Source organism: Bubalus bubalis, chromosome 6 (genome assembly GCF_019923935.1).
Source record: "Bubalus bubalis isolate 160015118507 breed Murrah chromosome 6, NDDB_SH_1, whole genome shotgun sequence".
NCBI classification, from domain to species: domain Eukaryota; kingdom Metazoa; phylum Chordata; class Mammalia; order Artiodactyla; family Bovidae; genus Bubalus; species Bubalus bubalis.
The window spans coordinates 51,464,856-51,491,196 of NC_059162.1; the positions used below are offsets into that span (position 1 = coordinate 51,464,856).

Below are 26,341 nucleotides of genomic sequence, written 5' to 3' on the forward strand. Positions count from 1 at the left end.
ATATCAATAATTCTTTTTTTTTTTATGGTGCTGAGTAGTATTCTACCATATGTATATACTACTTGTTTAAACATTTACCTATTAAATGACATCTGGGTGGTTTCCAGTTTTTCACTATTACAAAAAAAGTTACTGTGAACATTTATGTACAGGTTTTTGTGTGAATGTAAGTTATCATTTATCTTAGATAAATGCCCAGTACAATTGCTGGGTCATATGGCTTTGCATGTTTTGTTTGTAAGAAACTGCAGACTGGTTTCTACATCGGCTGTACCATTATATTTCCATGAGCAATGTATGAGTGACCCAGTTTTTCTCCATTCTTGCCAGCATTCTTGCCACTATTTTTCTTTTTTAACCTTTCTGATAGGTGTATGGTGGTATCCCATTGTGGTTTATATGTCACCGATGGCCAGTGATTGTGAACATACTTTCATGTGTGTATGCCATGTGTATATTCTCCTTAAGTACATTTTATGTCTTTTGGCCCACTTTCTAGTTAAAATTTTTAGTTGTTTTGAGAGTTCTTTATGTATTTTTGTCAGATAAGTGGTTTGCAAATTCTTATTCCTAATCTGTAGCTTATCTTTTCATAGGACAAAAGTTTTAATTTGAAGAGATCCAATTTATCAATCTCTCACTTATGGATCCTGCTTTTGGTATGAAGTCTAAAAGAAAATCTAACCATAGAGCCTTAAGATTTTTTTTTCCTTTAAGTTTTATGGTTTATTTTACATTTAAGTCCAAGATGCATTTTGAGTTAATTTTTGCATAATATGTGAGATTTAGGTTGAGATTGTTCTGGGTTTTCTTTTTTTTTTTTGCCTATGGATAGATATCTAGTTGTCTGAGCACCGTTTGTTGTAAAGGCTATCCTTCCTTTACCCTCCACTGAATTGCACCTCTGCCAAAATTCAATTGTGCATATTTTTATGGTCAACATCTAGGTTCTTTATTCTAGTCCACTGATCTCTGGTTTCTTGATTACTATAGCTTTACAGGAACTCTTAACATCACACAGAATGACTCTTCATGTCATTCTTTTTTGGGGTCAATATTTATTATTTTAGTCCTCTTCCCATTTCATATACATTTTAGAATAAACTTGTCTATGAAAAACTGCTGGGTTTTTGATAGGGTGTGCTTTTGAGAACTGACATTTTACTCTGTTGTCACTTCATTTATTTAGGTCTTTCTCCTTTGATTTGTTCCATAAGCATTTTGTACTTTACAGCATACAGGTCCTGTATGTTTTCTTAAGTGTATACCTAGATATTCTGTTTTTTAATAGCATATAGAGATCACATTTTTGTATGTTGACTTTGTATCCTGTGACCCTGCTTAAATCACTTATTAACTATGGTTTAACATTTCTTGGGATTTTTTTTGTGTAGAAAGTCACATGCAAAAATTCATTAGCTATTACTGAAAGCTAAATTTATTTAGAAACTGTTTAACATTATAGTTACCCCCCCAAAATACTGTATGGTGAAATACTGCAGCCATTTTCTTTAAAATTGGAATTATGAATGATTCCTGCTTCCATTATTTAATATTTTGGAAAATTAAAGCTAAATAAATTTAGGGGGAAAACCACACCAAAAACAAGAGTTTTATTCATTTCCAATTTGTATGACTTGGGTTTTGGGGTTGATAATTCTTTTCATACATTATGGGATTAGGTTTGCTAGTGTTTTGCTGGAGATTAGAGATAACAGTTTGCAGCTTTTACTTATTTTTGCTACTGTCTTTGATTTTACTGTCAGGGTAATAGTGGCCTCATTAGTTGTGAAGTATTCTTGATAGAATTTGTCCTATTGACAAAAATTACAGAAGAGGCCAATTTATGGAAGAGACATTTTCTGAAATAGATTTTTTTCCTGTAAGAGTCTCTTTTACATTGTTACTAATCCTTTAAATGTTTGGTATAATTTTTCAGTGAAATCATATGGGCTTGGTGATTTTTTTCAGAAGCTATTAATTATGAATTAAAAAAATTTTAATGGTGTAGGACTATTTAGATGATTTAATATTGAGCTTTGATGGTTATATTTTTTGAGGAATTGGTCCATTTCTTCAAATTTATGAATATAAAGTTATTTGTAGTATCCCCTTTTATCTTTTTAGTGACTGTAGGATCTGTAGTGATTTGTGCCTTTTTCTTGGAGGTTTATGCCTTTCTCTAACCAATTTCATGGCTGCAGAGCAGGCAGTAAGATTAATAAAGACTGGAGTTTTGCCAAGTAATCCAACAAAGAATGGAGCAACGGAGTTGACAGTATATGCAAGGGAGCGATTATTAATAATAATATACTATAGACTCTGGGTAAGTGAGAGAGAGAGGTGAGAAATACTATGAAAAGGCACTAGGATTAAAGGACTGCGGGTCCTAGTGAGGTCTAATGATTGCTGGAGTCACGGCCTATCCAAAGTAAGAAAAAATAAGAGCAAGCAGTGAGAAATTAGGACACTTGAAATTGAGACTAAGAAGAGTTACAGTTGTTGGCAATGACAAGAGAGTGGCTAAAGTTGATGAGAATCAAGATCATTAGCAAAGAAGTCAAAGGACTGAGAAGTCGTCAACTAAGAGAGTGACAGTGAAACAGAGACTAAGATCTCCGGGGAATAAGGAGGAGTGAACCAGGGATGGTAAATGACTGTGGGTGGTATTGGTCAGATGATCATGAAAAACTTAAAACCTGGGGTATTTAGGGAAGGAAAGAATAGTCTGCAAGTAGCCAGATGTTCAAGCTGGTTTTAGAAAAGGCAGAGGAACCAGAGATCAAATTGCCAACATCCGCTGGATCATGGAAAAAGCATGCAAGTTCCAGAAAAACATCTATTTCTGCTTTATTGACTATGCCAAAGCCCCAAAACATCTATTTCTGCTTTATTGACTATGCCAAAGCCTTTGTGTGGATCACAACAAACTGGAAAATTTTGAAAGAGATGGGAATACCAGACCACCTGACCTGCCTCTTGAGAAACCTATATGCAGGTCAGGAAGCAACAGTTAGAACTGGACATGGAACAACAGACTGGCTCCAAATAGGAAAAGGAGTACATCAAGGTTGTATATTGTCACCCTGCTTATTTAACTTATATGCAGAATACATCATGAGAAACGCTGGGCTGGAAGAAGCACGAGCTGGAATCATGATTACAGGGAGAAATATCAATAACCTCAGATATGCAAATGACACCACCCTTATGGCAGAAAGTGAAGAAGAACTAAAAAGCCTCTTGATGAAAGTGAAAGTGGAGAGTGAAAAAGTTGGCTTAAAGCTCAACATTCAGAAAACTAAGATCATGGCATCTGGTCCCATCACTTCATGGGAAATAAATGGGGAAACAGTAGAAACAGTGTCAGACTTTATTTTTGGGGGCTCCAAAATCATTGCAGATGGTGACTGCAGCCATGAAATTAAAAGATGCTTACTCCTTCGGAGGAAAGTTATGACCAACCTAGACAGCATATTCAAAAGCAGAGACATTACTTTGCCAACAAAGGTCCATCTAGTCAAGGCTATGGTTTTTCCAGTAGTCATGTATGGATGTAAGAGTTGGACTGTGAAGAAAGCTGAGCACTGAAGAATTGATGCTTTTGAACTGTGGTGTTGGAGAAGACTCTTGAGAGTCCCTTGGACCGCAAGGAGATCCAACCAGTCCATTCTGAAGGAGATCAGTCCTGGGTGTTCTTTGGAAGGAATGATGCTAAAGCTGAAACTCCAGTACTTTGGCCACCTCATGTGAAGAGCTGACTCAATGGAAAAGACTCTGATGCTGGGAGGGATTGGAGGCAGGAGGAGAAGGGGATGACAGAGGATGAGATGGCTGGATGGCATCACCGACTTGATGGACGTGAGTTTGAGTGAACTCCGGGAGTTGGTGATGGACAGGGAGGCCCGGCGTGCTGCAATTCATGGGGTCGCAAAGAGGCGGACACAACTGAGCGACTGAACCGAACTGAACTGAACTGAGCACTACAAAGGGAAGAAAACTGTTAGTGAAAAAATAGGTGCTAATAGTGACAGCCTGCAGGAGACAGCCAGGATTCAGTTAGAGCAGTGGTTCGCAAACTTCAGCGTGTATTAGTATCACTGGAGGGCTTGTTCAACTATAGGTTGCTGGCCCCCATACCAGAGGTTCTGATTTAGTGAGTTTTAAGTCTGAGAATCTGCATGTTCCCAAATGATGCTGATGAAGCTGGTCCATGGACCACTCTTTGAGAACAACTCAAGAAAAAAAGAGGAAAAATAAAGCAAAAAGGTTGATTATATAGATAATGTTGTTAACAAGTAAAATCCATGCAAGAAGTTAAAAGAAGTCAAGCGTTTTTTTACTAAGAAATAATGTACAAATTGAGGAAGGATCAGTTAGTTATACATCAATATTTTCTCTGCAAAACTGACTTAAGCCTACCAAAATTTTGTTGATTATCTACAATGTGCCAGATCTCTTACTGATTGAGCAAAGGTTAAAATGTTAAATTGGTTAAACTAAAAAGATAACCATAACATAGCTCTCTATAAGGGATGTTCCAAAGGTTTATAGAAAAACCTCAAGTAAACCATTTAATGTAAAAGGATATTAATGAAGCTGAACTTTCTTTTTAGCTGTAGACAAAGATCATTCACTGAGCAGTTTTTTATTATTTAAAGGCAGTTGTTGAAAAGAGTTAATGTGTATTTGACAGAGTAAATTCTTATTTAGTATTTTTATTCTCTTCAAAATAGAAAATTTCCCATAGATCTTAAAAGCATTACATAATAAATATTTAAATGAACCAGAAAATATTGAAAGGTCTAAAGAAAAAGAAAAAAACAAAACAAAACCCTATAACCCCATCACCTAGAGGTAACCACTATGCATTTCTCATGTATCTAAGACTATATATATATATATATATATAAATTAGACTATATATAAATATAAATTAGAATATATAGATAAGTCCATATGCTCTTTTAGGAAAATAACAATGTATACTGTTTAATATATACATACTAATTTCTTGGTTAAAAATATAGTATAATATGTATGACTATGACTTTTATTCTGGCTGTTTCATGAAGGTATCACCACCATTTCAGCCTCTAGTTAATCATATTTTTAAAATGGTTGACAGCTTAAAGATATTTCAAAAAATTATCATATTGATTATAAAAATAAATAAAGCCAAGAAAACTTTCTCTTTCTCTCTATAATACATATACACTTCGAATTTTCACTTTAGATGATACTGGAATAGTGCCTGAATTTTACAAGAGTCCAAATTTTAAAATAGATGAAGCTGATATACATAATTTATACATAATTCCAACTTGAGGGTGATGAAACAAAATATTTCACAGATTTAAATACTTAGTATAGTTAAGTAAAAATTTAGACATCCATTGCTATCACATGCATATTAAGAAATGTATAGATTCTTAGACACATACATAATTAATATTCACTGTTATTCTGTCTCAAATTTAACATCTTTCAAACCATAGATAATAAATATAAATTTTGAATATAGAACCAATAGAGAATCTTATGAAATCTGACACTCAAAGAAACCAGGTGTTATTTGTTAGAGGTTCTAAATATTTCTGAAGGCAGACAAATATCTGTTTTAAAAGTTACAAACTCATGGTGATCATTTTGTAATATACAGACATATGGAATCACTATGTTGTACACCTGGAACTAACAGAGTATTACAGATGAATTATACTTCAATTTTAAAAAGTAAATAAAATAATAAATTAACAAAACAAAACAACCCTGCTTGTAGGCCCCACATTTTGCCACACAGTCATTTAAAGAAACCCAGGCAGAATCATGGCTCATTGAAACATTATTTACATTACAAAAGGGCCCTATACTCCAAAAAGAGGCCTGAACTCCATTAAAGGACAACTCCCTGTAAAAAAAAACAAAAACAAAGTTAGAAACTCAACAAGAACTCTTTTTTTGATCCCTATATCAAAATAAGAAGGGACCATCTTTTGGGATTTTCATTGCTTAGATAGGATCTATAATATATAGTAGAATATTGTAAAATGAATAACATTTGGGAGTTTATTCAATTTTTAGGTATTCAAAAATATAAAATTTCCTATAAATTATGTCGTTAAAAAATGAACATATAGTTATCAAAAAATGTAAGTGAAAATTATTTAATCATCTTAGAGCAGTCAAAATACAATTTAAGTTGGTATCTTGGTGTTGGAAAGCAATCATTTTACCATTTGCTTTTTAATCTTTTATAATTCATTTAAGTTGATGGTTAATCAAAAAACTGAGTTGTAATCAAAGTTGTTTTCAAACATTGTCATAATGTCACTTTGAAGAGTCATATCAATGGTACCAGCCATCTGTAGAAACGAAGAGAAAATATAAATGTTACTTTAAAAGTTTATGCCTTCATTGTATTACATCTATATAAGAAAATGATAAATGCAATATTTGGAACACAGAAAATGAATGCACTTCATTTAACATAATGAGTTTGTACATAACTTCTAATTTCTGTTCAACTACTGATTTTTGTTAAAATATCTTTCACATCAAAAATAAAAATTAAAACTTACAAGAACACAAAGAACAAGTTTAACTTATCTCTCCAAGTAAGAAAGTTCTCAGTGTTAATCTACACATGAACTAAGATTACATGGTTTGATGTGTCTCTCTAACCAATACAGGACTAGACACACAAAATTATTTTCTTAATGAACTAGTATCTTACCCATGTGAGAGAACTATACTATATAATGGTAAAGTCATGATTCTGCCCAATACTGTGTAACCTAAGGCAAATTGTCTAAACAAGTTTATTTTATATACAGGTATTTATGAAGAGCAACCAGACTGAATGTATAACATTCAGCACAGTTTTGCTTATTATATGCTAAAAAACTAAATAAAATAAGCTAAAGTATAGGAAAAGCTAAATTAAGACAAAAGAAACAAAGGTTTTCTTACTATACTCTGAAGACTTCTCTAAATGTCCGTGAGACACAAGTTAGTCTTTGCCACAAAGACTAAAATGACACCAACTATGAAAGTTCAATTTTTTTTTTTAAGACCAGTGAACAGTAGCAGCTCACAGTAGTAGCACCAGTTTGTAACCAGTTGGTTGACTTCCTGGATAAGAATCAGTGTTCTCTGATTATGTGGGAGATTTAGAATTACGACTTGGTTACCAAAAGGATATTATTTAATAAGAAGTTGTGTGATTCTTAAAAACTATGAAAATGTCTTTAAATATGATTTAGAGACAAGGGTAAATTCTTAGATCTTAACCCCAGCTATTTTCCTAGCGCCAGCTATTAGGATACCAAATGTGTAGCCCAAGCAAATAGTTCCTCAGAAGTTCTTTTTTAATGCTCCAGTGAATGTTGGATACACTGTCCTGGTTTAAATATCACTAATACTCTTATCTCTAAGTATCCAGACTGACCACAAAGTTCCAAAAATACGTAATGAAACTTGTTTTATTTTAAAAGTACTTTTAGATTCTCTTCCATCTTGACTAAATCTGAATTTGTGGATATTGACTGATATCAAACTGGATACTGCCTGTACCAATTAACCTTAGATACCACAATTTAAATACTAAAGCTCTCTGCAGCTGACACTATAACCTGGATATTCCTTTTACGGTGGTCCTAATATACACTTCAACCATTCAAACTTAAGATCAAATTTGGGTCAAGGGAACTGGCAGAGGCTCTCCTAGGGAGCTTATGCTAGATGTCAAGTTATTGCTGCCATTTACAGTACCAATCTGGTCCAGAAGCTGCAGCATAAGAGTCTGGAGTGTCAAGAATGATAGTAGGTAGCTCCAAAGTCAAGTTTTTAATTGTCAAGCTGCTAGAGGTGGCACTTCTAGTCACGTTCCAGTGGGTTCCAGAAAAATGCTTGGATTTTAGAAATACCAGATTGCCTAGTTGGGTTGTTGGGTAGCAGGAAGTTGCTGAGATATCACTTGTGGGTAGCTAAAGTCAGGCCCTTGTGAGTACCAAAAGGAAAAATTCCTAGGTCACTAGAGAAATATTTCTAGTAAAGTACTAATTAAATTTTAATAAAGAACTTCAAAAATATATATAAAAATTTGCTATTTAAATTTATTAAAATTCAATAAAATGAAACATTGACTGCCTTAGTTTCATTAGCCACGTTTTAAGTCCTTAATAACGTGTAGCTAGCTGGTATTATGGAGAAGGCAATGGCAACCCACTCCAGTACTTTTGCCTGGAAAATCCCATGGACAGAGGAGCCTGATGGGCTGCAGTCCGTGGGGTTGCGAAGAGTCGGACACGACTGGGCGACTTCACTTTCACTTTTCACTTTCATGCATTGGAGAAGGAAATGGCAACCCACTCCAGTGTTCTTGCCTGGAGAATCCCAGGGACGGGGAAGCCTGGTGGGCTGCCGTCTATGGGGTCGCACAGAGTCGGACACAACTGAAGTGACTTAGCAGCAGCAGCAGCAGCAGCTGGTATTATAGTTTATTGAGTAAAGCACATTCCTATAATTGTAGAAAGTTCTGTAACAGAGATCCCCAACCCCCAGGTCACAGACTGGAGATTATGGAGTAGACTGGACATAAGCAACACACTTCAGACGTCACTGTCTCCCATCCCCTGAGACGGGATCATCTAGTTGCAGGAAAACAAGCTCAGGGCTCTCACTGATTCTGCATCTTGGTGAGCTGTACAATTATTTCATTATATATCACAGTGTAGTAATAGAAATAAAGTACATACTAAGTGTAATGCACTTGAATCATCTGGTAAGCACCCCACCCCCACCCAGTCTGTGGTAAAATTGTTTTCTGCAAAACTAGTCTCTGGTGCCAAAAAGATTGGGGACTGCTGTTGTATAAGAGCATATTGCTCTAAAGTAAACTCCATCATATGTTACAACACTGGTCAATACAGTTTGTTTCTGTCTTCACATTATAAATAAGCTGATAAAACTTGTGTTTTATTTCCTAGGAAATTCATTTGTATCATAATCAATACTACCTGTGTGCTCAGTTGCTTAGTCATGTCTGACTCTGTGACCCCATGGACTGCAGCCCACCAGACTCCTCCATGGAATTTTTCAGGCAAGAATACTGGAGTGGGTTGCCATTTCCTTCTCCTGGGGATCTTCTAGACCCAGGCATCAAACCCTGTGTCTCCTGCATTGGCAGGCGGATTCTTTACCACTGAGCCATCTGGTAAGGCTAGTCAACACTACAGCAAAAGCCAATGACTTTTTTCTTCTGGAACTAGTACTTCTGTATGACCTGTGAATTCAGGATTACAAAAATATCCAGCACTCAACAAGATAAAATTTATATCTGGCATCAATGGTTACCAGGTTAAGTAAAGAAGAAGAAAAACATTATCTGTAAAGGAGATTAATCAATCAATTGAAACCAACATGCAAGTGACAAATATTAGAATTAGCAGAGAACCCATTAAACAATTATGATAATTGTATTCTATTTGTTCAAAAGTTTAACAGAGTTACTAAAAACATTAAAAATACCCAAATCAAACTTCTAGATATTATGACTAATGTCTGAGATGGGACAACTTCAAGTGGTCTAATACAAAAGTAACTGCAATCACTAAAGATTCCAACTATACAACATTCTGGAAATGGCAAAACTATGGCAATAAAAAGATCAGTGGCTGTAAAGGTTTAGGAGGGAGGGGTGAACATAAGGAGAACAGGGAATTTTCAGCAAAAGAAGAGTACCACAGTGGTTGATGTATGTCATTATACATTTGTCAAAACCCATAAATTACAACACAGAGAGTGAACCCGGATGCAAACTATAGACTTTGCTTGATAAACCAAGATTGACAATGGTGTGGCAATGTTAATTCATAGATTGGATAACAAATGTACCACACTAATGTGGGATGTTAATGGTGGGAGAGACTGTGATTGGTAGGGGAAAGGGTAGGAACACGTGGGAACTCTACTTTCATTCAGTTTTTCTGTGAATCTAAAACACTTTAAAAATAAAGTACTAATTATCAAAATTAATGAAGAACAAAGGCCAAATAAAGATATTTTCAGATGTAAAACAGCTGAAAAAATTCATCACCAGTCGATCCTATACCACAAGAAATGTTAGAAGGAAGTCCTTAAAGGAAAAGGAAAATCATACCATTTGGAAATCTAGATCTAAATGAATGAAAAACACTGGAAATGGTAACTAGACAAGTTTTTTTTAAATGTCATTTAAAATTTGAGAGATAATTTGACTGCTTAAACAATAGCCTAAAGGTTGGGAGGGAGGAAGTGGAACTATACTACTTTAAGGATATTATACTAAATGTGAAGTGGTGTAATATAAGTTGAAAGAAGACTGTGACAAGCTAAACTATCAATAAATATGATAAACCATAAAGCAACCACTAAATGACAAGCTAAACTGTCAATATATATGATAAACCATAAAGCAACCAGTAAAGCAACAGAGTTACTTATAATAAGCCAATAAAGGAAAAAAGGAATTATAAAAATACTTATTAATCTAAAAGAGTGCAGAGAAAAAAAGAATAGATGACACACATAAAAAATAAGATGATGGACTCAGATGTAACCATATCAATAATTGTATTGAATGTAACTGGTTAAACATTCCTATAAAAGACAAGACTACACTATAGGTTCCAAGAAAATAATTTTAAATATGAAGTACAGATAAGTTAAAAGGATGGAAAAAATTTTTGCACCATGCCAACACTAGACTTAAAAAAGGTGAAATTGTTATATTTCAGAGAAAATAATATTACATGGAATAAAAAAAAGTCATTTTATAAATGAAAAGGGGTCAGTTAATCAAGAGGATATAACAGTCCTATATGTTTATGTACCTAAGAACAACTTCAAAATACAGGAAATAAAATTGGTAGAATTGCAACGGTAAAAAGCCAAGCCTATAATTATATCATCATAGGTACCAATGCCCTTTCTCCATATTTGATAGAACAAACAGGCAGAAAATCAGCAAGAATTTAATAGACTTGAAAAAACATTATCAACCAACTTGTCCTGTTTAATGCCCTACCCAACAGAAGCAGAATGCACATTCTTCTAAGTGCATACAGAATATTTACCAAGGTAGATCATAATCTGGGCTATAAAACAAGTCTTATTAATGAATTTAAAATGATTCAAGATATCGTGTGTTCTCTAACCACAATGGAATTCAATTAGAAATCACTAATTTTCTATTATTTTCACTAGCTAGAAAATTTCCAAATATTTGGAAAACTAAATAACACACTTCTAAATAATCCACAGATAAAAGGAAGAATTCTATACTTTTTATATATTAAGGACACCTTAAATAGAAATTTTATGGTGTTTTTTTTTTTGGTTTCCGGTTTCATCAAGGTATAACTGACATATAACTTGATGCAGAGTTGAACTAAACACTGACTAAGATGGCATATCTTTTGGCCACAATTCACAGGTAGTTTATAGGTTTTTCAAGAATTAACAACAGTAAGTGATTCTACCTTTGTGCCAGGCATTTTCAAATGTGCTTAATACAAGTAAATTCATTTCACCTTTTACCTTTACAGATAAGGAAATTGAGGCACAAGGAGGTTCTATTTAATGGAAGAACCAGGATTTGAACCCAAAGTTCAAACCCAAACCCAAAGGCTCGAGGATTGATACTCTATTATTTATACTATGCTTGTGTCATTTAACTATGAGATTTTAATTTTACTCTCTAATTTTAGAATGAACTTGATCCTCACTAAAGAAGTAACTCCTCACACTAAAGAGGTAATTGTTACTGAAGAACCACTTAGAATACATCTTTGAACATGTAAAGACACTGCCCTGTTAAATCTTTCCTTTGTTAGATTCAGTAAACTAAAATTCACTTACTGCTTCTCTTCTCCTCCGCTCTTGCTCTTTCTCCCGTGCTAAATTTCGGTCTTTCAGAAGCCACAGTTTGTCTTTATCTTGAGCTTCCTGTGACTGCTGATCTTCTTTTTGTTCTTCTTCAAGACACTTGTTTTGCATTTTATTTGGAAAAGATTCTAGAGTGAAGCCATGGTCCCTTAAGAAACAGTAAAGTGAAAAGTAGGTTTCAAGCTCCTTAAAACTTTTTATTATGAAGATACATTTGTCAAATGACAAATATAAAGCAGTGTTCTAGATGTCCTTCTTCATATGTTATGACATTACTTTTTAATATTTCTGATGTCAAATTTTACATAGGGCAATATATGTTAACAAAGAGAAGGTTTTGGAAAATTATGACCAAAGTTTACCATTATCTTCTTATATATAGAATGGAAACAATATTAAGACATTTCTGGAAAATAATGATACCATTATGATTTAGTAATATTAGTATTTTTAATAGCTTCTTTAATCACTTGATTATTTATATCCCCTTTAAATAGGTATTACTACTTAATTTTTAAAAAATCAGTAAAAATTCACTTTTCTAAATATAATTTGCTCAGTGGTCTACTAAATAGCTGAATATAATCACTTACAAAAAAGAAATTTAATATATTTAAAATACATGTCTGTATCTCCCCAAATCTCCACTAATCCAAATAATTACAGACCTCTGATTTTCTTGAAATACTTTTGGTTCCTTTGTATTCTGTTCCAGATGTTTCCGTATTAGTTCCTGTGTTCGAGCTCTTACTTCCTTTTCTATTGCTGCTTTTCTAAACTGGTTGAAGAGCTCATCTGATGATTTCAGTACACCTGATGTTTTGACCGGTTTGCCTAAACTTTTCCAAGAATCTGCATTCTTGATCTTTATATCCTAAAACAAATATTTGATTCAGTATATATCTAAAGATGTCAACTATTTGGAAGAAAAATATTATTTTTGATAAAAATCAAAAATAAAGATTCCAAAGGCTTTAGGTAATTTTACTAAAGTTAAAGGTTACTAAAGTAGAAAAAAATAGGATAATAAATTAGCTAAATTCAATTATTCATCTAAGACCAAATTAAAACAGTGTGCTTGACAGTTGTTTCAATTTAATGTGAAACATATGTTAAGGGTATGATAATCTATAAAGAATATAAAAATTAACTGGTCACTGTAATCAAGACATTTATGAACAAGGTCCTACTGTATAGCAGACAACTATAATCAATACCCTATGACCATAATGGAAAATGTGTGTGTGTATGTATTATATATATATATATATATATGTATATATGAATCACTTTGCTATACAGCAGTAATTAACACAACACTATAAATCAACTGTATTTCAATATAAAAATTAAGTTACAATCTTAAAAAAAATTATTCTATGCAAAAAATAAAGCAAGTATACAAGTGATTAATCAGAGGCAAAGTAAAATGATGGCAAAAAGACTGTAAGAAGAAAGAATGGTACAGTATTTGTTGAAAACCCTCTGACATAGCTTTGTTTTCCTTTCTTTGGTATGAAGAAAAGAATTAACTGCTTGTGATCGCTGTTCTTAACTGAGATAGGCCAAGGGAAAGATCTGTGGCTGACCAACAGAAATGTATGTAGTTGAAAATCTTCCAGTACCGCATTTTTTTTTAAAAAGTAAACTTTTAATAATATATTTTATTAAAGGAGTCAAACATCCTTCCTCACCCCTAACACACACACACAAACCTTCACCATTGGTCACCCAGTTGTATTTATGAAGTCTTTCTTATATGTTACCAATAAAACCTGTTTTTGTTCCTACCCATGGAATGGGCTAAATACTAGTTTCACACTTCACTTTTCTACTGAGTCAGTTAAAGAATATTGCCTGCAGATAGAGACATGAAACATAACAGGTAATACATGGTAATATACTTAATAGGAAATAAAGGGAGGATGAAACCCTGGTCTCTGGTTTTGTCCTTAAAATGTCTATTTAACTGCAATAAAATTCTGGCAGACCCTAAAACAGGAAAGTTCATATTTGGGTTTGGAGTATGGGACAATTTTTCAGATATTACAGAGAAGAATAAGATTTTGAGGTGAGAATGGAAAGCATTCCTCACTGAAGGAAAAACATAGGCATATGCCTAAGACTGAAAAGCTAAATCGGAGTCACAATGTAAAGGTGCTTAATCTTCATTTTGAAGTCAAAGCTAGAAACTATTGAAGGTTTCGTATATAATAATTATACGATCAGAGCAATACATCAAGAAGTACAGTTAAAAGAATGTTTAAAGCAGAATGGGGACTTCACTGTGGTATAGTGGATAAGAATTTGCCTGCCAATGCAGGGGACATGGGTTCAATCCCTGGTCTGCGAAGATTCCACATGCCATGGAGCAACTAAAGCCGTATACCACAACTACCGTGCCCATGCTCTAGGGCCTGCATGCCGTAACTACAGAGCCTGCATGCTAGAACTACTGAAGCCCATGTGCCTAGAGTCTGTACTCCACAAGAGAAGACAATGCAATGAGAAGCCTGAGTACCGCAATGAAGACCCAGTGCAACCAAAAATAAATAAATAAAAATAGATTAGAACAAGGAGGGTTTCAAGTTAGTCTGCATTATAAATATTACAAAGAGCTTACATTGAAGGCAATAAGGCCTGGTCTATGAGGTAGAAGTGGAAAAGGAAACATCTTGAAAATAAAACCCAAAGAGTTCAGCAATTCCTTGACTTCAGGAGACTGAGAAATCAAAAAGGATTAAAACTCACAGGATGCCAGGTCTAGAAGTATATATCTGAGTCATCTGCAGAGAGACTGTAACTGAAATCACCACAGTGGATGTTCAGAGAGAGAAGTAGTAGAAGACCCTGATTTCCTCACACCTTCAAGACTTTGGGAGGGACACAGCAATTTTAGACATCATTGGTTCTTCTGATAGGGCAAATTACAGGGATGGGGCAATAGCTAGATTTGAGGTAAAATTAAGGCAGTGCTTTTCAGTTGAGGGTGATTCTCCTTTGCCCAGGGAAGACATATGGTGATGTCAGTGAAGTTTTTGGTTGTCAAATACGGGTGAAGAAAAGGGTGTTACTAACATCTAGTGGGTAGAGGTGAGGGTCCCTGTGAAGCATCCTACAATGTATAGACCATACTCTCAACAAAAACTTATCCAGTCCAAAATGTCAATAGGAAATGATGGAAGGAAGGAAGGGAGAGAAAAAAGAGGGGATATGTGAATATCTCATTCATGGTCAGTTTCTGACAATTAGTTTTGAGAGTCACTTTGACTGTAAGGAGATCAAACCAGTTCTCCTAAAGGAAATCAACCCTGACTATTCATTGGAAGGACTGACGCTAAAGCTGAAATTCCAATACTTTGGTCATCTGATGCAAAGAGCCGATTCATTGGAAAAGACCCTGATGCTGGGAAAAATTGAAGTCAAAAGGAGAAAGGGCGGCAGAGGATGAGATCGTTAGATAGCATCACTAACTCAATGGACATGAATTTGAGTAAAATCCAGGGCACAGTGGACAGGGGAGCCTTGCGTGCCACAGGCCATGGGATCACAAAGAGTCGGACACAACTTAGTGACTGAAAAACAACAACTATATTCAAATGTCTAGAATAGTACCTGATGTATCTAATGTATCCCAAACATCTAGAATACTTGTTGAAAGACTGATCAATGTGTGGTCTGAGATTAAGTGCCCAGAAGACTCCATGAGGAAATCACCTACAACAGATTGTAAAAGCTAGTTTTATAACATGTTTTAAAATAAGGATAGCTGGCAAATACCAGCATTCTAGAATTTAAAATTAAACACAAATATGAGGACTGATGGTAGAGGGTGGGGAAAGGTGTTGCTCACAGTTTAACTTCTGTTTTTTAACAAAGGGGCAAAAGTTAGTCTTAAGAGATCCAAAATTCATTCAAATTAGCACTTAAAATACCTCTGTGCCATTTCTATATTCAATTGTAAATTTCTTCAAGATCTGTGAGAAAAAATTACATTATTCTTACCTTTTGCACTGGAACTTGACCTTGATATTCTGATTCTAACATCACTGTGTCATTATCACTGGACTGAGGCATCACAGTTAGGCCATTCAGAAGTTGTTCAGAATCATCTAGATGCACACATTTTTAGAACAGTACAGTCAAGTTAATATATTTCATCTTGATTCTCCATAATTAGACATTTTCCCCCTTTATATGTTAGAAACTACGAAAACAAAATAACCAGTTTTTTTTTTACGCTTCTTAATTTTGGGGTATCATTAGTTGGAGAATTGTAACACTGTAAAATAAACATTTTTCACTGGAAATTTTACCTCCCTATATTTCTTTTTCTTCTTTTTTTTTTTGGCTGGGGGGTAGGGAGCAGTCAACATAAAGTATAGCTGACATTTTGGATGGTTTGCCTTGGAAATGAACTGAAAACGTCTGTTGTTTTTGATATTGACTCAAGTACTGCATTTCGGACTCTTGTTGACTATGAGGGCTACTCCATTTCTTCTAAGGGATTCTTGCCCACAGCAGTAGATATAATGGTCATCTGAATTAAATTCACCCATTCCTGTCCATTTTTGTCCACTGATTCCTAAGATGTCGATGTTCACTCTTGCCATCTCCTGCTTGACCACATCCAATTTACCTTGATTCATGGACCTAACATTTCAGGTTCATATGAAATATTGTTCTTTATAGCACTGGACTTTACTTTCACCACCAGACACATCCACAACTGAGTGTCATTTCTGCTTTGGCCCAGCTGCTTCATTCTTTCTGGAGCTATTGGTAATTGGCCTTTGCTCTTCCCTAGTAGCATACTGGACACATTTTGACCCGGGGGGTTCATCCATCTTCTGGTGTCATATCATTTTTCCTTTTTGTACTGTTCTTGGGGTTTTCATGGCAAGAATACTGGAGTGGGTTGCCATTTCCTCCTCCAGCGGACCACAATTTGTCAGAACTCTTCACTATGACCTGTCCGTCTTGGGTGGCCCTGCACGGCATGGTTCATAGCTTCATTGAGTTACACAAGCCCCTTCGCCACGACAAGGCTGTGATCCATGAAGGGGTTTACATGCCATAGTAAGTGGAAGATGATCAATGTATGGCATACCTGAGTAAATAGGAAGTCTGCTCCAAGCCTATTGCTGAAAGCTGAGGGTAGAGGGGATCCTACTTAGTAAGCCTGTGCTTCAGAATCTGGCTAGAAAAGCCTGGAGTAAAGTAAAATGATAAAGGCTTAAGGATGTAACTCAGAGTACTATCAATATATACAGCAGGCAGATAAAAGTAGGTATCTGTAAAGAACATTCAGAGATGTAATGATCAAGAGAACAGTGTCACAGAAGCCAAGTATATCAAGGATCTGACTGAAAAACAACTTCATAGGAATGCCCTCTGGCACCTTAAAACACTACAAAACTCATCCTTCATCAGACATTTGTTATTCATCTGTGTTCCAGGTCTGTCAACCTGGACCCATATCCAGTCTTGGGTTACGGACTGAGCCCCAAGGCGTATACACCTTTAGTTACTAAAACTTGGCATATATTCATCTTTTTTTTTTTTGTTTTTTTTTTTTTTAATTTTATTTTATTTTTAAACTTTACATAACTGTATTAGATTTGCCAAATATATCTTTTGAAGACCTGCTCACTCAACCTTTGTGCTTTCTTTCAACTTTTCCCTTTTTCTATCACTTAATTTTTTTGTATTACTTTAATAGCTTAATTTTTAGCCTTCTTCTCTGGTCTCTCTTCCCCATCCCTCCAACTGGCCTACACAATACTGGCAGATTAACTGCACTTAAGCACACACTTTGTTCCAGAAATCTTCATTGGCTCCCCACTAACTATACCATTACAATTAAGTCCAAGGTCTCTAGAAATCAAGGTTCTTTATGACCTGAACCTGATCTATTGGCCAAAAAGTTCCTTTGGTTTTTAAGTAAAAATAGAAGACACATTTTTCATTTTCACCAAGCACTTTGTTGAACAACATATTCACCATTTTGTTCTACTACCTTCTACCATTTTTCAGGTGACTTCATAATTTCATCTTCCCAAAACTTTTTATCTTTTTGGAACAATGAACTGTTCCAGGTTACTTTCACAGTCTTCCAGGGAATTGAAATTTTTTCCATTAAGAGAATTTTGTAAAGACCAAAATAAATAGAAGATTATGCTTTTTCTGAGGTTCCCAGGTGGCACAGTGGTAAAGAATTCCTGTCAATGCAGGAGACGCAAGAGATAAGGGTTTGATCCCTCGGTTGGGAATATCCCCCAGGAGTAGGAAATGGCAACCCACTCCACTATGCTTGCCTGGAAAACTCCATGGTCAGAGAAGCCTGGTAGTCTACAGTCCATCGTGTTGCAAAGAGTCAGACATAACTGAGCACACACACACATGCACGTGTGTGCTATATGTTAATTCCAGACACTTTATATCAAGTGCTGTTTTCAGTTGGTCTAATTGGAATCATTTGGTTTTCTGGAAGGAGCTCATAATAGAGGACACCCTTCCAATCCCACCACATATACAACATCACCTTCTTTGGATGAAGACCGGTCTTTGGTATGGTGGGGAGACCACCTGCAATGCAGGAGACCAGGTTAATCCCTGTGCTGGTTCCATCCCTAGGTTAGGAAGATCCTCTCGAGAAGGAAATGGCAACCCATTCCAGTAGCCCAGCCTGGAAAATCTCATGGAAAGAGGAACCTGGTGGGCTACAGTCCATGGACATGCAAAAGAGTCAGACACAATTTAGTGACTAAACAACAACAAATACAGAAATATTAATCTTTCAAGGAGATCAGGTAATTTCCACCTTCCTCACCTCCTTAAATATTACTTTCATTTCTTTTAGGGCAAATTATTTTTACTTTATACCAAAGATGAGCACAATAAAGGACAGAAATGGTATGGACCTAACAGAAGCAGAAGATATTAAGGAGAGGTGGCAAGAATACACAGAACTATACAAAAAAGATCTTCATGACCCAGATAACCATGATGGTGTGATCACTCACCTAGAGCCCAGACATCCTGGAATGCGAAGTCAAATGGGCCTTAGGAAGCATCACTACAAACAAAGCTAGTGGAGGTGGAATGGAATTCCAGTTGAGCTATTTCAAATCCTAAAAGATGGAATTCCAGTGGAGCTATTTAAGATCCTAAAAGATGATGCTATGAAACTGCTGCACTCAATATGCCAGAAAATTCAGCAGTGGCCATTGGACCAGAAAAGGTCAGTTTTCATTCCAATCCCAAAGAAAGGCAATGCCAAAGAATGTTCAAATTACCACACAATTGCCCTTATTTCACACGCCAGCAAAGTAATGCTCAAAATTCTTCAAGCCAGGCTTCAACAGTACATGAACTGAGAACTTCCAGATGTTCAAGCTAGATAGACGGAACTAGAGATCAAACTGCCAACATCGGCTGAAACATCAAAAAAGCAAGAGAGTTCCAGAAAAACATCTACTTTTGCTTTATTTACTATGCCAAAGCCTTTGACTGTGTGGATCACAACAAACTGGAAAATTCCAGACCACATGACCTGCCTCCTGAGAAATCTGTATGCAGGTCAAGAAGCAACAGTTAGAACTGGACATGAAACAACAGACTGGTTCCAAATTGGGAAAGGAGTACATCAAGACTGTATGTTGTCACCCTGCTTATTTAACTTATATGCAGAGTACATCATGCGAAATGCCAGGCTGGATGAAGTACAGCTGGAATCAAGATTGCTGGGAGAAATATCAATAACGTCAGATATGCAGATGACACCACCCATATGGCAGAAAGTGAAGAAGAACTAAAGAGCCTCTTGATGAAAGTGAAAGAGGAGAGTGAAAAAGTTGGCTTAAAACTCAACGTTAAGAAAAATTAAGATTATGGCATCCGGTCCCATCACTTCATGGCAAATAGATGGGGAAACAATGGAAACAGTGACAGACTTTTCTTTTCTTGGGCTCAAAATCACTGCAGATGATGACTGCAGCCATGAAATTAAAAGATGCTTGCTCCTTGGAAGAAAAGCTATGACCAACCTAGACAGCATATTCAAAAGCAGAGACATTACTTTGCCAACAAAGGTCCATCTAGTTAAAGCTATGGTTTTTCCAGCACTCATGTACGGATGTGAGAGTTGGACTATAAAGGAAGCTGAGCACTGAAGAATTGATGCTTTTGAACTGTGGTGTTGGAGAAGACTCTTGAGAGTCCCTTGGACAGCAAAGAGATCAAACCAGTCCATCCTAAAGGAAATCAGTCCTGGGTGTTCACTGGAAGGACTGATGCTGAAGCTGAAACTCCAATACTCTGGCCACTTGATGTGAAGAACCGACTCATTTGAGAAGACCCTGATGCTGGGGAAGATTGAAAGCAGGAGGAGAAGGGGACATCAGAGGATGAGATTGTTGGATGGCATCACAGACTTGATGGACATGAGTTTGAGTAGGTTCCTGGAGTTGGTGATGGACAGGGAAGCCTGTCGTTCTGCAGTCTATGGGGTTGCAAAGAGTTGGACACGACTGAGTGACTGAACTGAACAATCACAAAAATTGCAGAAATTGAAGAAAATACAAGAAACTGATCCAATTGAAGACTTAGTCAAAGCCTGACATTTTATAGATAGGATGTTAAAATAGGGACAAAAGACCATTAAATATAAATGTGTACCCACACACCCACAGCTATATATATATATATATATATATATATATATATATATATTTGGCTGCACCAGGTCTTAGTTGTAGCACGTGGGATCTTTAGTTGTAACATGTGGGATCTAGTTCCCCGACCAGGGATTGAACCCAGGTCCCTGCATTGGGAGCATGGAGTTTCAGCCACGGGACCACCAGGAAAGTCTCCAGAGACCATTTAGACTGCAATCTTTCCATTATTTTTCAGTGTCTGTTCTTCTTCAAAGCTATCCCCACCATTCTCTATAAATTTGCTATAATGAAAACAACCTTACCCTATCCAAGTGACATTCAGTTCAGTTCAGTTCAGTTCAGTCGCTCAGTCGTGTCCGACTCTTTGCGACCCCATGAATCGCAGCATGCCAGGCCTCCCTGTCCATCACCATTTCCCGGAGTTCACTCAAACTCACGTCCATCGAGTCGGTGATGCCATCCGGCCATCTCATCCTCTGTCACCCCCTTCTCCTCCTGCCCCTAATCCTTCCCAGCATCAGAGTCTTTTCCAATGAGTCAACTCTTCGCATGAGGTGGCCAAAGTACTGGAGTTTCAGCTTCAGCATCATCCCTTCCAAAGAAATCCCAGGGCTGATCTCCTTCAGAATGGACTGGTTGGATCTCCTTGCAGTCCAAGGGACTCTCAAGAGTCTTCTCCAACACCACAGTTCAAAAGCATCAATTCTTCGGCGCTCAGCTTTCTTCACAGTCCAACTCTCACATCCATACATGACCACTGGAAAAACCATAGCCTTGACTAGATGGACCTTTGTTGGCAAAGTAATGTCTCTGCTTTTGAATATGCTGTCTAGGTTGGTCATAACTTTTCTTCCAAGGAGTAAGCGTCTTTTAATTTCATGGCTGCAGTAATTTTGGAGCCCCCCAAAATAAAGTCTGACGCTGTTTCCACTGTTTCCCCATCTATTTCCCATGAAGTGAAGGGACCAGATGCCATGATCTTCAGACACATTCAAATCTCTCACATTCAAAATTCAAAACAAAACAATCTCTCTTCTAGTCTTGCAAAAACAAAATACCTATCTTTCTGTTTAAAGCCATAGCCATCTTCCCATTCTCTTCACCAACAAACTTCCTAGTAGACTGGTTTACATTCAGATTCCATTACTTCTCAATTTATAAGAATCTGCCTCTGCCCGATCACAATGGCCATAAAAGAAGCTTTTGTAAAAGCAAAAACAAAAAAAACAAAAAACCCCACAAAAACAAAAAACCCAGCATATCAGATTGCCAATTAATAACCTTCTCTCCTTATTCCTCCTGGTACTTTAATGCTTTGTACAAGAACTGATAACTGTGATGATTTCCTCCTAAAATGTATCTGCCGGGTTTCTATTATCTATTTCTATTATCTATTCATTTTTCCTTTTCCTCTAGGTTTTGATTACCTCTTGTTTTAACTTATTCATTTTTTTCTACTTTTACTGAGGGAGTCTGGTTACCTAGAATTTGTTCTTGACCTTTCTCTTCCTGCTCTGTATCTTTTCCTTCATTCTTATGGCTTCAAACAGCTTCTATATATTCCTAAATATAGTTCTTGTTACACCCTGTTAGTTCCAGAAAACTATTTCTAGTTATATATTTCCAATTAGATATTCTGCAATATCTTAAATGTGGTGGTGCTAGTGTTAAAGAACTTGCCTGCCAATGCAGGAGACTTAAATTTAAATGGGTTTGATCCCTGGGTGGGGAAGATCCCCTGGAGTGTTGAGGATACAGCAACCCACTCCTGTATTCTTGCCTGGAGAATTCCATGGACAGAGGAGCCTGGTGGGCTACAGTCTATAGGGTCACAAAGAGTCAGACACGACTGAGGTGACTTAGCACACAAACATGTCCGAAATGAAAAATCCCTTTTGTTTTCAAGCCAGCTATTGGAAGATACTGATTCTAATAAAGCGTAGTAATTCTGCCACAGAAATATCTAATTTAGCCACAGCCTTTTTGTACTTACTGCCTTAGTTTTGGTCATCATAGTTTCTTTCCTAGACTATAGCACTCAGCTTCTTTACTTGGTCCCAACTATATCAGAGCATCTTCATCTTAGTTCATCCCCTATATAGCAAGCAGCAATCTCTTCCTAATGTAAAATCTGATTTTGTCATGCTCTTGTTTGAACCTGCTCATTGTGTGCAAAATAAAAGATCCAAATGTAGCAATGGTATTTAAGATAATATATGACTTGGAACAACTACCTCTTCAGTTACTCTCCTGAAGACCTTAAAAATATTTTTTTCTAAAAAGAATGGATATAAATATTTCATATTTTGGATCTTTATTTATTCTTTTTCCTGGGATACCCACCAGTGTTGCCTCTGATATTTTCTCCCTTATCCCCACTCCTCCAGTCAAGAGCTATAACTCAAGTTAAATACAAAATGAAATATTCTAACACAGAACAGTAGGGAGCTTTTACTAGAAGCAATAATGGAGGATCATCATGTTCCTCCTAATCTGTGCTTCAGTAAAACATCTTAGAAATTTCTTCTGCTTTGGAGAAACTTCTGCCCTTGGAAGGTCAAATGGAAACCAGGGAGCAGTCTAGACAGAAGGAGACCTGGATATGGTATGTTCACATCTGCTCCTAGTCTAGGCCTGAATACATTTATCAAGGTTCAGGCACCCCATTAGTTGGGCTCACCACTGTCAGAGAAGCATCTCCCTGTGTCATACATCCCCAGGAGAACCATGATGAGAAAGGCGATACCTTCACTTCTGACAAGACTAACAGATGAGACAATGATAAAGTCAAATGAATCTAACTATAAAAATTTCTAGTTTTGGAAGATGTTTTTGGTAAATGGGAACTACCACTAGGCAAGTATTTCTAGCTCAAGTTTCTTTAACTGTAAACTGTTTTTAATGTTTATAACTATTTCTCTACCTCTAGAGTCTCTAACAATCTTTTCCCCATTCTAATCTACCTTTCCAACCCACAGAGACATCATGGAAATTAGAGCAACATTTCACAAGTCTGCTCAGAGCTTGCTATGTCTGACTCTATGACCCCGTGGACTGTAGCCAACCAGGCTCCTCCATCCATGGGATTCTCCAGGCAAGAATTCTGGAGTGGGTTGTCATTTCCTTCTCCAAGGGATCTTCCCAAACCAGGGATCGTACCCGGTCTCCCGCACTGGAGGCAGACACTTTAACCTCTGAGCCACCAGGAAAGCCCATGAACTACAGCAGTGACAGGTTTTTATGTATGGCCCATATGCCAGTGTATATACTCTATATGAAAGTAAGTTGTGTGTGAATTGTACATACAATTTTCTTTCATTCAAATGTAATGAATACATTTGGGTATAAAGGAATATGCTTCAGGGATTATTTCTACCCTGGAATTTACTAGTTATGATTTTCAGTATTTCAGATACATAATATTTAGGATGACCTTGGCATTTTCATTTAGAAGTCAACTGTTCAATCACAGCTATTTACTCATTAATTTCTTACCTAAAAGAGGCAGAATTTGTAAAGGTGAAATGTTTTCCACACTCTGTGAATGTTCTGGTTCTTGATGATTAAATACTAATTGGTGGTGGTTTGGTGGTGTTCCATTTGAACATGCAGTCTGATGAACCAGGCTAGTTACCCCAGAGGTTGTATCTTGCACAGAAGACTTTACCTGTTAAGACAGAGTTAAATAAATCTTTCAGAGCTTTAATCACAGAAGAAGTATAACAACAACAACAACAAAATACAAGAGAATAGAATATAACTTAACACTGTCTTTGAATATGTTATTAAAGTCACATAAATTTATAAGGTATAATTATTGCTATCTTACAAATGAGAAAAGGTTTAGAAAGATTAAACAACTTGGCCATTATATAGCTTTTAAGTAGAGTCAGTCATCAAAGTCTATGGTCTTAAGTTACTAGCATACACAGACTTAACACATATGTTATTAAACAGTGCTGTCTATTTTCAAATGCTTTCCTGTGACTTATTGAAAATAAAAACTGAGCTTTTATACCAAATCTTGGATGGAGGAGCCTGGTAGGCTGTAGTCCATGGGGTCTTTGAGAGTCTGACACGACTGAGCGACTTCACTTTCACTTTTCACTTTCATGCATTGGAGAAGGAAATGGTAACCCACTCCAGTGTTCTTGCCTGGAGAATCCCAGGGACAAGGGAGTCTGGTGGGCTGCCGTCTATGGGGTCACACAGAGTCGGACACAACTGAAGTGACTTAGCAGCAGCAGCAGAGACTAATCCACTTTCTTTACCTCCTTTTCCTTAGTGAATTAGTGATATAAATGGAGGGTGTGTTTATTTAAAAAAAAAAAAAATCACATGGTGGTTGATGCACAGATTATCAACAAATTCTGATTGAGTATTCTGTTAACTACTTATAGGGATTCCCTTGTGGCTCAGCTGGTAAAGAATCTGCCTGCAATGCAGGAGACCTGGGTCCAATCCCTGGGTTGGGAAAATCCCCTGGAGAAGGAAAAGGCTACCACTCCAGTATTCTGGCCTGCAGAATTCCATGGACTATATAGTCGCAAACAGTTGCACAGGACTGAGCCACTTTCACTTCACTAACTACTTATTAAGAAAAACTGTATTATAATAAATATTTAATACTTGGGTGAGCCTTTTATATAGTTAATTCTCACAATAATCCTATGAAAAGAGAGAAAGTGAAAGTAAAACCAGGGTCTCCTGCATTGCAAACGGATTCTTTACCAGCTGAGCTACCAGGAACGCCCATAATCCTATGTTAGTTGCTGTCATGTCCGATTCTGCAACCCCATGGACCGCAGCCCACCTGGTTCCTGTCCATGGAATTCTCCAGGCAAGAAAAATGAAGTGGGTTGCCACTTCCTTCTCCAATAATCATATGAGTTTGGTATAGTTATTATCCCCACTTATAGTTCACAGAGGGCTTGCCTGGTGGCTCAGATGGTAAAGAATCTGCCTGCAATGCAGGAGATCTGAGTTTGATTCCTGGGTTGGGAAGATCTCCTGGAAAAGGGAAGGGCTACTCACTCCAGTATTCTTGCCTGGAGAATTCCATGGACAGAGGAGCCTAGCGGACTACAGTCCATGGGGGTCACAAAGAGTCAGACACGACTGAATGACTTTCATTTTCACAGTTGACAACAGGACTTAGATGTAACTTCAATTTTCATATTTATTCAGTGGCAAGATAAGTTACAGTGCCCAAGCCCAGGTACCTTATCTGCTAAACTACAGACCCCTCCATTGAATAAAAGGGTTAGGATTATCATTAGTTGATAAGGCATAAATGAAGTATATGAATACTTATGCTAGCTTGAATAAAATTAAGGCCATAGGAATGTTTATCTCAACAATAATAGAGACCCAAGCCCAAAGTTTTAAAGTCAAATGCTGAGATTTAAATCAGCAAAACATTACTTTATGAAACACATAAGTATGTACATTTATTCATTATTCTATAAATATACTTTATGTCTTGAATAAGCATTAAATTCTTCAGTGAGTGACACTGAGAAAAACTTGGTCACAAACAGATCATAAAGATAGCATTCTATGTGCTATATTGAGAATTATTCCAAAGTTTGTTTATAACTTGACATAATTTTGTTTCCACTAATACTTATGGCAAGACAGATCATCTGGATCTTCTTCCCACTCAAAAACCTTTGAGAGTTAATGCTTACCTAGCAAATTAAATATTAACACTTTATGTGTACAAACCCCCCCCA

General features: G+C 36.4%; 1 protein-coding gene across 7 annotated transcripts in view; it reads right to left on the minus strand.

The window, feature by feature from the left end:
* Nucleotides 1–4,632: 4,632 nt before the first annotated feature.
* BRDT (bromodomain testis associated) overlaps nt 4,633–26,341 on the minus strand; it is a 58,411-nt gene continuing 36,702 nt past the window's right edge. For 6 of the 7 annotated variants that reach the window (XM_044944708.2, XM_044944705.2, XM_044944709.2 and 3 more), the window contains 6 exons: nt 24,102–24,273; nt 15,934–16,040; nt 12,597–12,802; nt 11,902–12,076; nt 6,237–6,365; nt 4,633–5,911 (listed from right to left, as the gene is read on the minus strand). In XM_044944708.2, coding sequence (XP_044800643.1) covers nt 6,282–6,365; nt 11,902–12,076; nt 12,597–12,802; nt 15,934–16,040; nt 24,102–24,273 — 744 coding nt within the window. In that variant the 3' untranslated portion in view covers nt 4,633–5,911; nt 6,237–6,281. Of the gene's footprint in view, nt 5,912–6,236; nt 6,366–11,901; nt 12,077–12,596; nt 12,803–15,597; nt 15,646–15,933; nt 16,041–24,101; nt 24,274–26,341 lie in introns of those variants that run through there. The other variant, XM_044944710.1, reaches the window with a different exon arrangement.